The 12,816-nt window shown below is 40.1% G+C and overlaps 1 protein-coding gene across 1 annotated transcript in view; it reads right to left on the minus strand.

Annotated features, from left to right (window-relative positions):
- Window positions 1–12,816, minus strand: part of phlpp1 (PH domain and leucine rich repeat protein phosphatase 1) — a 170,010-nt gene that overhangs the window by 17,608 nt on the left and 139,586 nt on the right. Inside the window, exons 5-11 of the mRNA XM_078539642.1 lie at window positions 12,038–12,184; window positions 11,626–11,856; window positions 10,758–10,960; window positions 6,805–6,865; window positions 6,109–6,204; window positions 4,106–4,261; window positions 1,787–1,987 (exon numbers count right to left, since the gene is read on the minus strand). Of these exons, the coding sequence (XP_078395768.1) occupies window positions 1,787–1,987; window positions 4,106–4,261; window positions 6,109–6,204; window positions 6,805–6,865; window positions 10,758–10,960; window positions 11,626–11,856; window positions 12,038–12,184 (1,095 nt within the window). The remainder of the gene's footprint in view (window positions 1–1,786; window positions 1,988–4,105; window positions 4,262–6,108; window positions 6,205–6,804; window positions 6,866–10,757; window positions 10,961–11,625; window positions 11,857–12,037; window positions 12,185–12,816) is intronic.

A 12,816-nucleotide genomic window follows, 5' to 3' on the forward strand; every position in this document is an offset into this window, starting at 1 on the left:
TCACAGCAAACTCCCACAAACGGCAAGGTGATAATGGCTAGATTGTCTATTTTTTGTGATGCCAATTGAGGGATAAATATTGGTCAGGACACAAGGAATAACTCCCCTGCTCTTCTTTGAAAGAGTGCAATATAAGCTTTTACGTCCACCAAGAGCACAGATGAGGCCTCGGTTTAATATCACATCCAAATGATGGCACCTCCAACAGTGCAGCACTCCCTCAGTACTGCATTGGAGTGCTAGCCTTGAATTGTGTGCTCAGATCTAAGAAATAAACAAATGTGAGCAGAGTACATGGCATTCTCAGCAACAGAAAACTTAGTCCGTCAATCCATTATCTTTATCATCGCTCAGTGTGGTGCGTTTTCACAAGAATTACAGGTTTACAATTACAATAGGACAGGATTTTGCCCTTGGTTAGGGCAGTTGGGAAGCCGGCCACTGCCCGTGATCAGCTTCGCACTGTGATTTCACACGGACATGCCAATTAAGGCCCGCCCCACTTGGAACGCAAGCAGCAGCGCTGAGCGCTGCCTGTGCAGGCGGGAGAGGGAGGAGGGAGAGCCGGACCTAGCATGCAGTTCGCGCATGCGCAAGAAAGCGCACTTCATTCTCCCTGAGGCACGGAGCTGCCTCAGGGAGATTGAAGCACTATGTAAAAAAAACATGATGAATAAAAATTTAATAAAACATGTCCCTTCATGAGCTGGGACATGTTTTAAATTCAAAAATAAAGATTTTATTTAAAGTTCATTTGCTTTAGGAAACCTCATCCCGTTCATGGATGAGGTTTCCTAAAAAATGTAAAGGCCGCTTGGCCTTTTCGCCTGCCCGCCAATCGTTAGGTTGGACGGGCAGCGTAAATTTGAATTTAATTAGATTGTTAATGGCCTTAATATGCCTTTTAATTATTGGCAGGCACACGCCCGCCGAACAAAATATTGCGAGACTGCGCGATAACATCGGAACACACACCCATCATCAGGCGTAATGTTATGCTCTGGCTTGTCGGGTGCGCGCCTGCACGCCAAGCGTAATGTTCTGCCCGTAGAATGGTTAGACCACAGAAGGCGGCTATTCAGCCCATCGTGTTCATGCCGGCTCCCTGCAAGAGCAACTCACCTGGTGTCACTCCCCTGCCCTTTCTTCATAGCCCTGCAATTTTTTTTCTCTTTGGATAATTATCCAATTCTCTTTTGAAAGCCACCATTGAATCTGCCTCCACCACACACTCAGGCGGTACATTCCAGATTCTGATCACATGCTGCATAAAAAAAATATTTCCTCATGTCGTCTTCGGTTCTTTTGCCATTCACCTTAAATCGGTGTCCTCAGTTCTTGACCCTTCCGTCAATGGGGACAGGTTCTCCCTATCTACTATGTCCAGGTCCCTCATGATTTTGAGCACTTTTATCAAATCTCTTCTCAGCTTTCTCTTCCCTGAGGAGCACAGCTCAGCTTCTGCAATTTATGCATGTAACTGAAGTCCTTCATTCCTGGAACCATTCTCGTAAATCCTTTCTGCACCCTCTCTAACACCTTCATATCTTTCCTAAATGTTGCTCCAATTTCAAATTACCCCTCTATTTACTTCAGTCAGCCATTGTGTGCCTGAAAATCACTGTACTCTGTAGCTACTTAGTGCAACAATATTTTACCGAAACCTTAGATACATTCATAAAACAACTACAGCTTTCTCTAGCACAATTCTGAAAAGATAGAATCACACAGGGAGTGGATTTCCATATTAGTATTGTTTGGTACAGGGATGGCTGGGCAATCTCACCTGGCTGGAAAGCTCTGTAGCCGGTTGTATGCGAGATGTAGAACCTTAAGACAAGTGTGCCCTGTAAGCAATGGCACACATTTATCTGTGAGATAATTATTTGTTAGGTACAACTCTTGTAATACACTGTTGCTTTCCTCAGACAGGCAGGAGGGAGGGAGTATCTCCAATTTATTTGCTGAAACGTTGAGGCACCGCAAACTGTTGGGGAGAAAAAAGATTCCAATTAGTCATCAAAATTTTAATGATTTAATAATTTTGTAAGATCCTATCTTTTACCCAACACTGAGACAATCTCATATTATAAAGAATGTGCTGTAGCAGATCACTGAATACTGTAAATTTCAGTCGTTCTTTGAAGCCTTGAATAATTGTTTCAAAAACAGGAGTTGACTTATTTGTCGAGTATGAACCGCCACCATAGGTATGAGTGGTCTCTACTTTTGTCATTCACCATTGGAGCCTGCACTGCGTGGGCGTGTCTTAACCTCCCACTCATCTTCGCAACATAGCCTGTCACGCCTGCTTGATTCTTTGCACCCAGTTATAAGTTACCAGTAAGTAAAACATGCATTTGTGGGGTGAAAAATGGAAGCTGCTACTAATGCGACTCTAGTACATAGTGGCAAAAGAACAGGGGGGGGGGGGGCAGGTCAACTTATATGTGAGCATATGCAAAAACCTGACTTTTGTGGCCGAAAAAAATCAGGTTGTCTTATATACCAAGTTGACCTATATGCTGTAATTTACAGTAAGTAAATACCAAACAGCAAACTGATTGTCCTAACTGCAACATTGACTGAACAACATCACTGACCTATATACAAAACGGGGGAAATAAATATCAGCATTATTATGACTTTTTAATATATTTTTTAGATACTAATTTCTCTACAGTTGAATCAATAGAGGACAATGTTGGCCTCTTGTCATGTATTTAGTAGCACGGGGTCTTAAATATTCAGGCCTTGGGGCTCAATTTTACACTATAATTTGGAATTGCACTAGAATTTGACATTCTACAACTTATGTTCAAGAATTAACTCTCAACTTCTCTCTTTTAGTGCTGGGTACAGCTACAAATTGAGCAGGATAGTAATGGTGGCTGTCACATTTTCAATTCACCTGTGAATCACCCTCACATGCGCCTCAGTAATATAGTTCACCATTTAGTTTCAACTTCCATAGCTTTTATATAAGGCCTTTAAGGTTATGCAACCTGTCGTCATAATTTAGTCTCTTAAGCCCTGGCATATTCTAGTGAATCTGTGCTCTACATCTTCCAAGGCCAATATCTTTCCTGAGGTTAATTGACAAAAATTGAATGCAGTACCCCAGGTAGGATTTGACCATACACTGTACAGCTGAAGCACCAGTTCTTTACTTCTGAGTTCCAACCCCCTTGAGATAAGCCCCCTCTGACATTCCATTAGCCATTTTGTAATACTTTTATACCTGTGCTGTCAGTGCTTTCTACGCAAGGATAGTCAAATCCCTTTGCTCCTTCAGAATTCCTAATCTCTCACCATTAAGAAAATATTATGATATGGCTTTCTCAGATCCAAGTGGATGATTTTACACTTCCCTGTATTGAATTTGACCCGCCATAGCTATTCCACTTCCTGAGTCTGTTATGTTCCTTTGTAACTTCCTGCTCCTAACTTCCTAACTTAGTCGTCTGCAATTTGGACATTCAACCCCCTACTTCTTCATCCAAGAAAGATCTACTTGCATTTATATGAAGCCTTTCATACCAAGACATCGAATAGCATTTCACATCCAATGAAATGCTTATGAAGTATTGTCACTGTTGTAATATATGCAGAGATGGCAGACAATTTGCACACAGAAAGGTCCCATAAAACAGCAATAACATAAATGACCAGGTAATCCAATTTTACTAAAGAATATGGAAGTCAGGCCAGTCTCTCCCTGTTCTTCAAATAGTGCCAGTCTGTCTCTGTTCTTCAAATAGTGCCATGAGTTTGATTATGTCGACATGAATAAGCCTCCATTCAGTGTCTCATTTAAAAATGCATCTCTGGCTATAGAGTAGTCTGTCAGCTCCACATCGCGAGCTGTGTGTGCTCAAGTCTTGAGTGAGACTTGAACCTGCAACTTTCTGACTCAGAAGCAAGAGTGCTACAACTGTGCCAGGACCAACGTTCAACAAAACTTTAGGATTCATTAAAATTGGCTGCTGATCATTGTTTCATTACTTCCAAACAGACTAGTCAGTTATCATGGATACTAGCATGTTGAAAATTGTCAGGTGTAATAAGGTACAAAAATAATTTGAGAGTGTTTAGAATTCATTACCAGTCAGCTTTTAAGAAAAGGTTTGAGGGCAACTCAATTAGGTGATTGTGCTGGATGTCAAGAACCTCTGCGTGCGTCCGCTCAAATCGTTCTGGAAGTCTCCGGAGCTGGTTGTGACCTGCCAGCAGTTTGCGTAAACTACCACTGCAGAACAACCTGACAAGAAAACAGACAATATTAAATTCTATGTTTCTCATCAGTGAAATTATCAACTCTGTCAAAACCGATCAAGAAAATACAACCACGGTAGGTACAGAAAACTCATTATATGCAAATGGGAATGAATGTGAATCCCTGGTTCTTTTGACTTGATCTATTATGTCCACAATAATACAATAACTGAATTAGCACCATTTTGTCAAATGAGCTGAAAAAGTGAATGTTTTTAAAAGGAACTGCAAATAATACAATAACGTACAAAAAGCAGGTTTGTAGGATTTTCTGTATCCTGTCTTAGCAGTGCCACTCCTCGGCTAGTATTAAGAATTCTCAAATCTTTGAGACTCCTTTAAGCAGGACCTATTGTCCCCTAATGGTGATCTTTGACTGATGTGTGTCATTTTCTAGAAATCTCATTGATTGCAGCTGATCATACAACCAGCTGGGTTGTTCCATTTATTGAAAGGCATGTCTATTGCTGATGGGACTTCGCAATTTTCTGTTTCGTCCCTTGGAACATTGGTTGTTTCAGTAGTAAACACTTCTTATTGGGTTTATTTGGCACTGCGATTGGCCAGTGAGAACCAAACAAGTGAAAAATCTCATCTAACATTGATCTGTGCTTATGACTGCTAATTGACGTCTTCAACCTTTGGACTGCCACAATATCCATGGCCCTACTCTCTCTCAGTTCCATTCATACATGTCACAACAAAGATATAACATCCTATCCAGAGGTTTTTACCATACCCACAGTCGCCTCCAGCATACTCCAAGGCACCGTCCTTGACTCTCACCTCTTTATCAGCTTATATGTGCATGGCAATGGAGGCCCTATTTCACCCTTCTGCTTCCTCCATTAAAAGGCTATTACTATACTGACTGCACAATATTGCACATGGATATCTGGATATTTCCTCCAGCTTGAATATCCCCAAAATATCAGCAACCTTCTTTGGTTTCAGCCAACACCCATGTGCCCTGGCCTTAATTTAATGACCTTGTTCAGCAATCACTTTATACCAAGATATGGAGAGCATTGATCCCAAACCAAGATTTTTCCTGTATCTTTTCCATTACCAAGACCAACTATTTTCCACCTCTGTAATCAAAATATTGCAGATGATGGAAGCCTGAAATAAAAACAAAATGCTGGAAATACTCAGCAGGCCAGGCAGATTCTGTAGAGAGAGAAACAGAGTTAACATTTCAGACTGATGACTCTTCATCAGAGCTGAGGAAAGATAGAAATGGAATAGGTTTTGAGCAAATGAAAGAGATTGAAAGAGTGTCATTTAATCTCTCCTGCCCTCTGCCTTATCACAGACCTATTCTTCTGCTCTTCCTTCCCCACCTTGTTCACTTGTTCAATTACATTTCTATCTTTCCTCAATTCTGATGAAGGGTCATTGACTTGAAATGTTAATTCTGTTTCTCTCCTCAGGTACTGCCTATCCTGCTGCATATTTCCAGAATTACAAACCACTTTTGTAATCTGGTTTGTTTGCTCCAATATCTCTCTCCATTACTGCTGAGCCCCTAATCCACACTTTTATCATCCATGATGAATGAACTTTAAGTTAAATATGCCTTTTACATCATTTGGAAATTGTAAAGAACTTTGTGATTTCCAATGGATTATTTTTAAAATTCAAGTTCAGTCATCATGACATCACACCCACTCCCTTTGAAAGAGTAAATAAAATTTACAGAAATTTCAATTCAAGGATAATACTTATTAACTAGCTAGTAACAGATTCTTAACAATATAACATATAGATGGATTGTAAGTTGTTCTTATTAAATTTTCCCTTTGCGGTTGCCTTATAAGAACCAATACTTACTTTGCAGGGAGCTCACAGATTTGATTGTGGCTAATATCCAAGACCTCCAGCTTTTTACTTTCACACACCCATTCAGGTAAGCTATCCAGTCTGTTTCTGCAAAAGCAAAACAATGCAAATACAGCAAATGAAAAACTATTGAAAACTAACTTTATATATTCAATAATGCCTCACTTGCAAATGCTGTGTTATTATCAGGCAGTACTACAGCTTTCTTTAAAACTTTGTGTGCCTCTGTGCAAGGGTAACGGTCTAAGCCCAGTCACACACTGTTGTGCTCAGAGTTTGGGGAAAACCAGAGCACTTGTGTTTGTACGGATCGCTTTGCTCGCTGCATATTCAGGGAAAACATCAGACTCAGTTGAACTAGAATTCATTTGCATTATCCTAGGTCTAGCCATTAAAGCCGAGTTAATACATCATGAATGTGCGCTCAGATTATTGGTTTTTGGAAAGTTTGAAGGAACTGCAACAAAAGTAATTAGTAGATCCTTATGTCACACTACTCTTTTGGTACAAGATTTACTTTGAAGCTGGTGCAAAACTAGTGCAAAAGTAGAACAGCAGCAGCGTGATATATCGCTTCTCTCTTCCTCTTTTACTTTCCAAAAATACCTCCAAAATTCTCTTTTTATAGGCTTAACTGTCTTTACAGGCTTTATAGTCTTATAGGCTAACCTGCTACAAGTTACTTACCTTGATATATCCATAGAAGTGAGATTATTGGGGACTGGATAAGCATCAATGTATACAAGTTCTGAAATGAAGAATAGTTTAATTAGTTTCTTAAGTTGGCTCGAAAGGAAGATCACTGCATGATTTTTTTTAATGTTTAATATTCTTCTCTTCTGATCTCTCTGGACTACATGCCTCCTGAAGACCACCCTCTCTCGAGGATCCTGCAAATGCCAGTCTGGACCTGGCCACAGAGATCAGAATTACAACACTCAATGTCACCATGCTGGTAATTCAACACACTGCAATCCCTTTTCCTCAAAAAGATATATATTTTCAGCTCATCCTTTACTCAATATGTATCCAACTTTTGTCTTCTCCTTCCATCTTAATTATTGGATAGGGTTGCCAAGTTTCCTTAAGAGAGATCAGAATAATTACTATCAACTGTCATCACTTCAAATCACCAAGGCACTTCCTATTTATATGATTTTGCCTCATTTCATGTCACACCAAGATCGTTCACACCAAGATCATTCTTAATGACACAATGGGGCAAAAGTTACAAGTTAGTACTTCCCAAACTGAGTCTCAATCAATAGGAGAGCTGATTGATCTCCAGGCCCAATTTCCCAGTGTCCAATTTTATGTCTTAGAATCAATAGCCAAAAATAAAACTGGGAAAGTGGCAAATCAAGTGCAAGGACCAATTTATAAAATTTACCCCAAAGTTTCTAAATTCCAACACATCAGTGAGCTTGAAGCTTACTGCAAAAAGATCCCTCTATGCAAAACAATCTGTTCATACTATGCTCACCATTCTCTTTATATGCTGCAATTCTCCATTACTTATTGTTACGAACAGGATGGGAGAAGTGCACAGTTTATCTAGCCCCACAACTCCAGAGGTCACATCATTAGTGTGAATATTTAATTCACTTACCAAAACGGCAATTATTTACCTTCGCTATTGTTAGACCCAGATTAAAAGAGGCTTTAACCAGACTTCTTTCAATAAAGATTTATTATAAAACAAAACTTCTTTATTAAAGAAGTTTCAAGAACTGGTTAACACACAATTTGTAATCTAGAAGTGTAACTATCTATCCCTTTTAAAATTCCCCAACACACACAAACAAACATAGGACAAACAAATAGTGTCTCTGCAGAGATGAGTGGTTGAAGAAAAACACTTTATAAATAGGATAAAATTTGCAGGGTTTTGACACTGTTGATCTGGTGCTCCCTCGTGCGAGGATGGGTCACTAGTCCCAGTAGATATCTGTAAGTTCTAACCAACAGAGCTTCAGCATGGAGGAAAATAGAGCCGGATCAACCCTGCTCATCTCAGCCTCTCGGATTTCCAACTACATACAAGTTCCACTAAGATGAAGATTTCTGACCAGATACTGATAACCATGGTGGATTTCAAGGAAGGCAAGAAGCGCACAAGTTGGGCAGCTTTTCCCCTTCTCAGTTCATTCCCAACTGAGTTCAAAACTTAAAATTCCTTCCTCAGATGATTTCCAGTAAATCACCAGGTCTTTGCCTTTAAAAGTCTTTTTTCCCCAATCAATTAAAATGATTGCAGTTCAAATAAGCAAATAGCTCTCCTCCACAATTGCCATCCTGGTCATTTAGTTGACATCATGTGATTTCTTAGAAAAGGCATGCTTACCCACAATCCAAGGTGAACTTATGACCTCTTTTTTTCCAAAGAAAACCCCAGGTCAGTTCCTATGTGTCCAAATAATCTCAAGTCCTTCCAAATTTTAAAATAAAATATAGTTCTTGAAGACATGGTTCAAACATTGTCTCAACGAGTCTCAAGATGCAGTCCGTGGACCATTCCCCCATGTGATCTGCGGACTGGTCTCAAATGCAAGTCACTCATGGGGAATGCCACAGTGAAGGCCATGCAGGAGAACAAGCTAGAACCCTCATCCCCACCACCTGTGTGACATTCACTGTTGTAATATGCTTTTAAGAGGTAGCAGCATGCTATCACTAGAAGGGAGCTGTGTCATGTGCTCCAGTCTCAGTTTCACTTTGGCCTGTGAGCAGGACACAGCACACACAGTTCTGCTGCTGATGTCTTCAACCTTTCTACCTTTGTATAGCTGTTCTTAAGTGTCTAGTCTAAATAATTGTTTGGATTTGTTTACCCAATCTCTTGAGTGATTGGTGCCTTTATATCATTATAAAAACAGAACATGGTGATCAGCGGTGGTCAAACAGTGTAGCAGCAAGATTAAGTACAGGTACAACATGAGCAGCCATAGATCGTGCCACATGGCAGGAAAAGACCCTCGATGTTTTGGTCAGACTTCACCGAGTTCACAGCATCAGAGAGCGTTGAAACCGCAGCTGCTTGGAAGACACAGTGAGACCCTCAACTCCCCGATATTTCAAAAATCTATCTACCTCCTCTTTAAGTACTTTCAATGATCTAGCCTCCTCAATTCTCAGGGGTAGAGAATTCCAGACATTCACTACCCTCAGAGAAGAAATTCCTTTGCATCTCAGTTTATTCTGTAACTATGTCCACCAGTTTGAGATTCCCCCACTAGTGGAAACATCTTCTCAACATCTACCCTGTCAAGCCTCCTCAGAATCTTGTACGTTTCAATTAGATCACTCCTCATTCTTCTAAACTCTAATGAATAAAGGCCTAACCTGTTTAATCATTCTCGATAAGTAAACTCCTTCATCCCAGGAATCAGCCTAGTGAATCTCTTTTGAATTGCCTCCAATGCCAGTATATCCTTTCTTAAACACAGGGACCAAAACTGTACACAGTACTCCAGGTGCGGCCTCACCAACACCCTGCACAGTTGTAACAAGACTTCCCTATTTTTAAACTCTAACCCCCCTAGCAATACAGGCCAAAATTCCATTTGCCTTCTTAATTACTTGCAGCACCTGCAGGTTAACTTTTTGTGTTTCATGCGCAAGAACACCCAGGACCCTCTGTGCTGCACTTTTTTGGAGTCTCTCTCCACTTAGATAATAGTCTGCCTTTTGATTCTTCCTACCAAAGTGCATTACCTCACACTTTCCTACATTAAACTCCATCTGCTAAGTTTTTGCCCACTCACTCAACTCATCTATATCCCCTTGCAGATTCCTTTTGTCCTCATCACAACATGCCCTCCCACATACTTTTGTATCAGCAGTCCAAATCAGCATTTGGATACATTACACTTTGCCCCCTCCTCCAAGTCATTAATATAGATAGTAAATAATTGAGGCCCTAGGACTGATCCTTGTGGCACTCCACTAGTTACGTCTTTCCAACCTGACAAAGACCCATTAATCCCGACTCTCTGTCTTCTGCGTGTTAACCAATCCCCATGCTAATACATTACCTCCAACACTGTGAGCTCCTATCTTGTGTAACAACCTTTTATGTGGCACTTTATCGAATGCCTTCTGGAAATCCAAATACACATCGACTGGTTCCCCTTTATCAACTCTGCTTGTTATATCCTCAAAGAACTCTAGCAAATTTGTCAAACACGATTTCCCTTTCACAAAACCATGTTGACTCTGTTTGATTGCATTAAGCTTTTCTAAATGTCCTGCTAGTTCTTCCTTAATAATGGACTCTAGCATTTTCCCAATGACAGATGTTAGGCCAGCTGGCCTATAGTTTCCTGTTTTTTGTCTCCCTCCCTTCTTGAACAGGGGTGTCACATTAGCGGTTCCCCAATCCTCTGGGACCCTTCCGGAATCCAGACAGTTCTGGAATATTTCAACTAATGCATCCCCTATCTCGGCAGCCATTTCCTTTAAATCCCTTTGATGCAGGCCATCAGGTTCTGGCGACTTGTCAGCCTTTAGTCCCATTAGTTTTGAGATCTTACGAAAGCTGCAAAATACATTAGCCTCAATTCTGTGCTCATGAGAAATATATACGCACGCTAAACTGAATGTCGTGTTTTTAGGTACAGTGTTAGAAAGTATAAACATACCATTTGAAGCAGCATAAAGATTCTTCAGGAAATATCCACTGACTTTAAGACTAGTCAGGTGGTTTCGTTCACAGTGTATAACCTCAATATTCTCAAATACTGCGGCATCAAGGGCAGTCAGGTTATTGTCACGCAGATCTAGATGTGTAATGTGTTGCAGGAAATCCACATCTGCTACGTCCAATTTGGTGATGTGATTGAGTCTAAATTCAATTGGACAACAGTGAGGAAAAAAAAAATCAGCATTTCCAGAGAGTTTTGATATGTCATGCTAAGTCCTACATTTTAAACATGTTGCTTAGTAGAAAGCTATCCTTTAAATGAACAAATATTATTCCATTAGTGAAGTATGAGCCCAAAACTTTAAAAAAATTAATGAATAAATAAAGAAATTCATAAAATAAAACTATTTAATGAGTAATTTTTAATAAATAACAGTGGATTCTAAATTTAGAATCACAAATGAAAAACATTGCTCTGAAGTGCAGAAGCACTTCTGTTGTTAAGGATGAAGGGGAGGCAACCCGGCTTGTGCAGGAGGCGGGACCCATGGCGACATATTTCCAGCAGCAGCCAATTAACAGGGTGCTGTCCAATTAAGGACGCTTCCTATCCCCAACAACTAGTGACCCAATCAGAGGGCTAGCAGCTCAGCAGTGCCAAAGATAGCAGTGGCCATTGCTGAGGCTGCAATTCTAGAGAAACTAGAATTCAAACTATCATGTCAGATCATTCTAATGATTTGGAGGCAGACAAACACAAGATGTTAGTTGCCTTTGTTTTACTCAGGCCATGAAAATAGAGTTGTGTTATGGTGAATCCTGTAAATTTGTCAACCTAATTACAACTGAAATTACAACTAAACTACCTTAAATCCACTTGTTTGATGTGAGATATTCTGCTCAACCTTTGCAGGCATAATGTCTCTAAGTAGTTGCCCGACATACAAAGTTTCTCCACAGCTGTCAGGTTCTCCAGAACCACTGGAATGTTTCTGAATTCATTGAAGGAAAGGCCCAGGTAGCTCAGCTGCTGTAAGTTCCCCAGCTCCAGTGGAAGAGAACTAAGACAGTTGCCATCGAGTAAAAACGTCTGTAGGCTGAATTTCAGAAAGGAGGAGAAAGAAGAGAGCAACATCAGTCTTTTTGCCCATCATCAAAGTTTATTTAGAGGCTCTTGCTTTCTATTCCCCCTTTAAGAATAAAATGATGCAGGCAATGTGGAACAAATTAATAACGATAAATAAAAATGTTTTTTTTGCATTAGGCTCCAGTACTTACTTATCCATGTTGCTAACTGCTGAAGGGATTGATCGTAGAGCATTACAGGAAAGGTTGAGTTCAGAAAGGGTTGGAATATCACAAACACCTAGTGGAAATTCTCCCATGTGGTTATTGGACAGATTTAGACTTTTCAGCTTCATGAACCTGCAGACAAGTTTATGAGGAAAAAATAAAAAATGTAACATTGAAACAACAGCTTCACATTGCAGGTCATAGATCAAAAGATACAGCACGGGGCTGAATATTACTCAGATCCTTTCCCTTATTTTAGATCTCCATACAATACTCACCATTCCTCAGTTGAGAAGGCTGCCAGTTCACTTATTTCAAGCCCCTTTTGGAAGTGGAGGCTGGTGTGCATTGCCTGTTCACTGAAGTGCCAACATTAGAAACCTGGCAATATATTACTCACTGACTTTTTGCATATGGCTTACTGAAAATAGAAATGGTCTAACCATCGCAAAGGTGCTTTTCAAACTGGACGACTCTGGCAGATCTTCTGCACATCCAGGCACACCTGGTCATTACATACTGGCAGGAAAACCTGGTTTAGCTAAAATTGATAAATCAAAGACACTTAAAAAGACATATGGGTACCAATCCTTAAAATTACCCTTCCTTTTTAAGTACACCAACAGGTCCCCTTGCACTTTGCATCAAATTAGATTTGCATCAAGTTAAAAATTGTCTTGCACATTAAAAAAGTATCTAAATGCATGTAAAGAGTTTTGTTTTTATTTCTAGAAATGTCAGCCTTATAATTTCACAGGATTTCT

The sequence above is a fragment of the Cetorhinus maximus genome, chromosome 3 (assembly GCF_964194155.1).
Source record: "Cetorhinus maximus chromosome 3, sCetMax3.hap1.1, whole genome shotgun sequence".
NCBI lineage: Eukaryota > Metazoa > Chordata > Chondrichthyes > Lamniformes > Cetorhinidae > Cetorhinus > Cetorhinus maximus.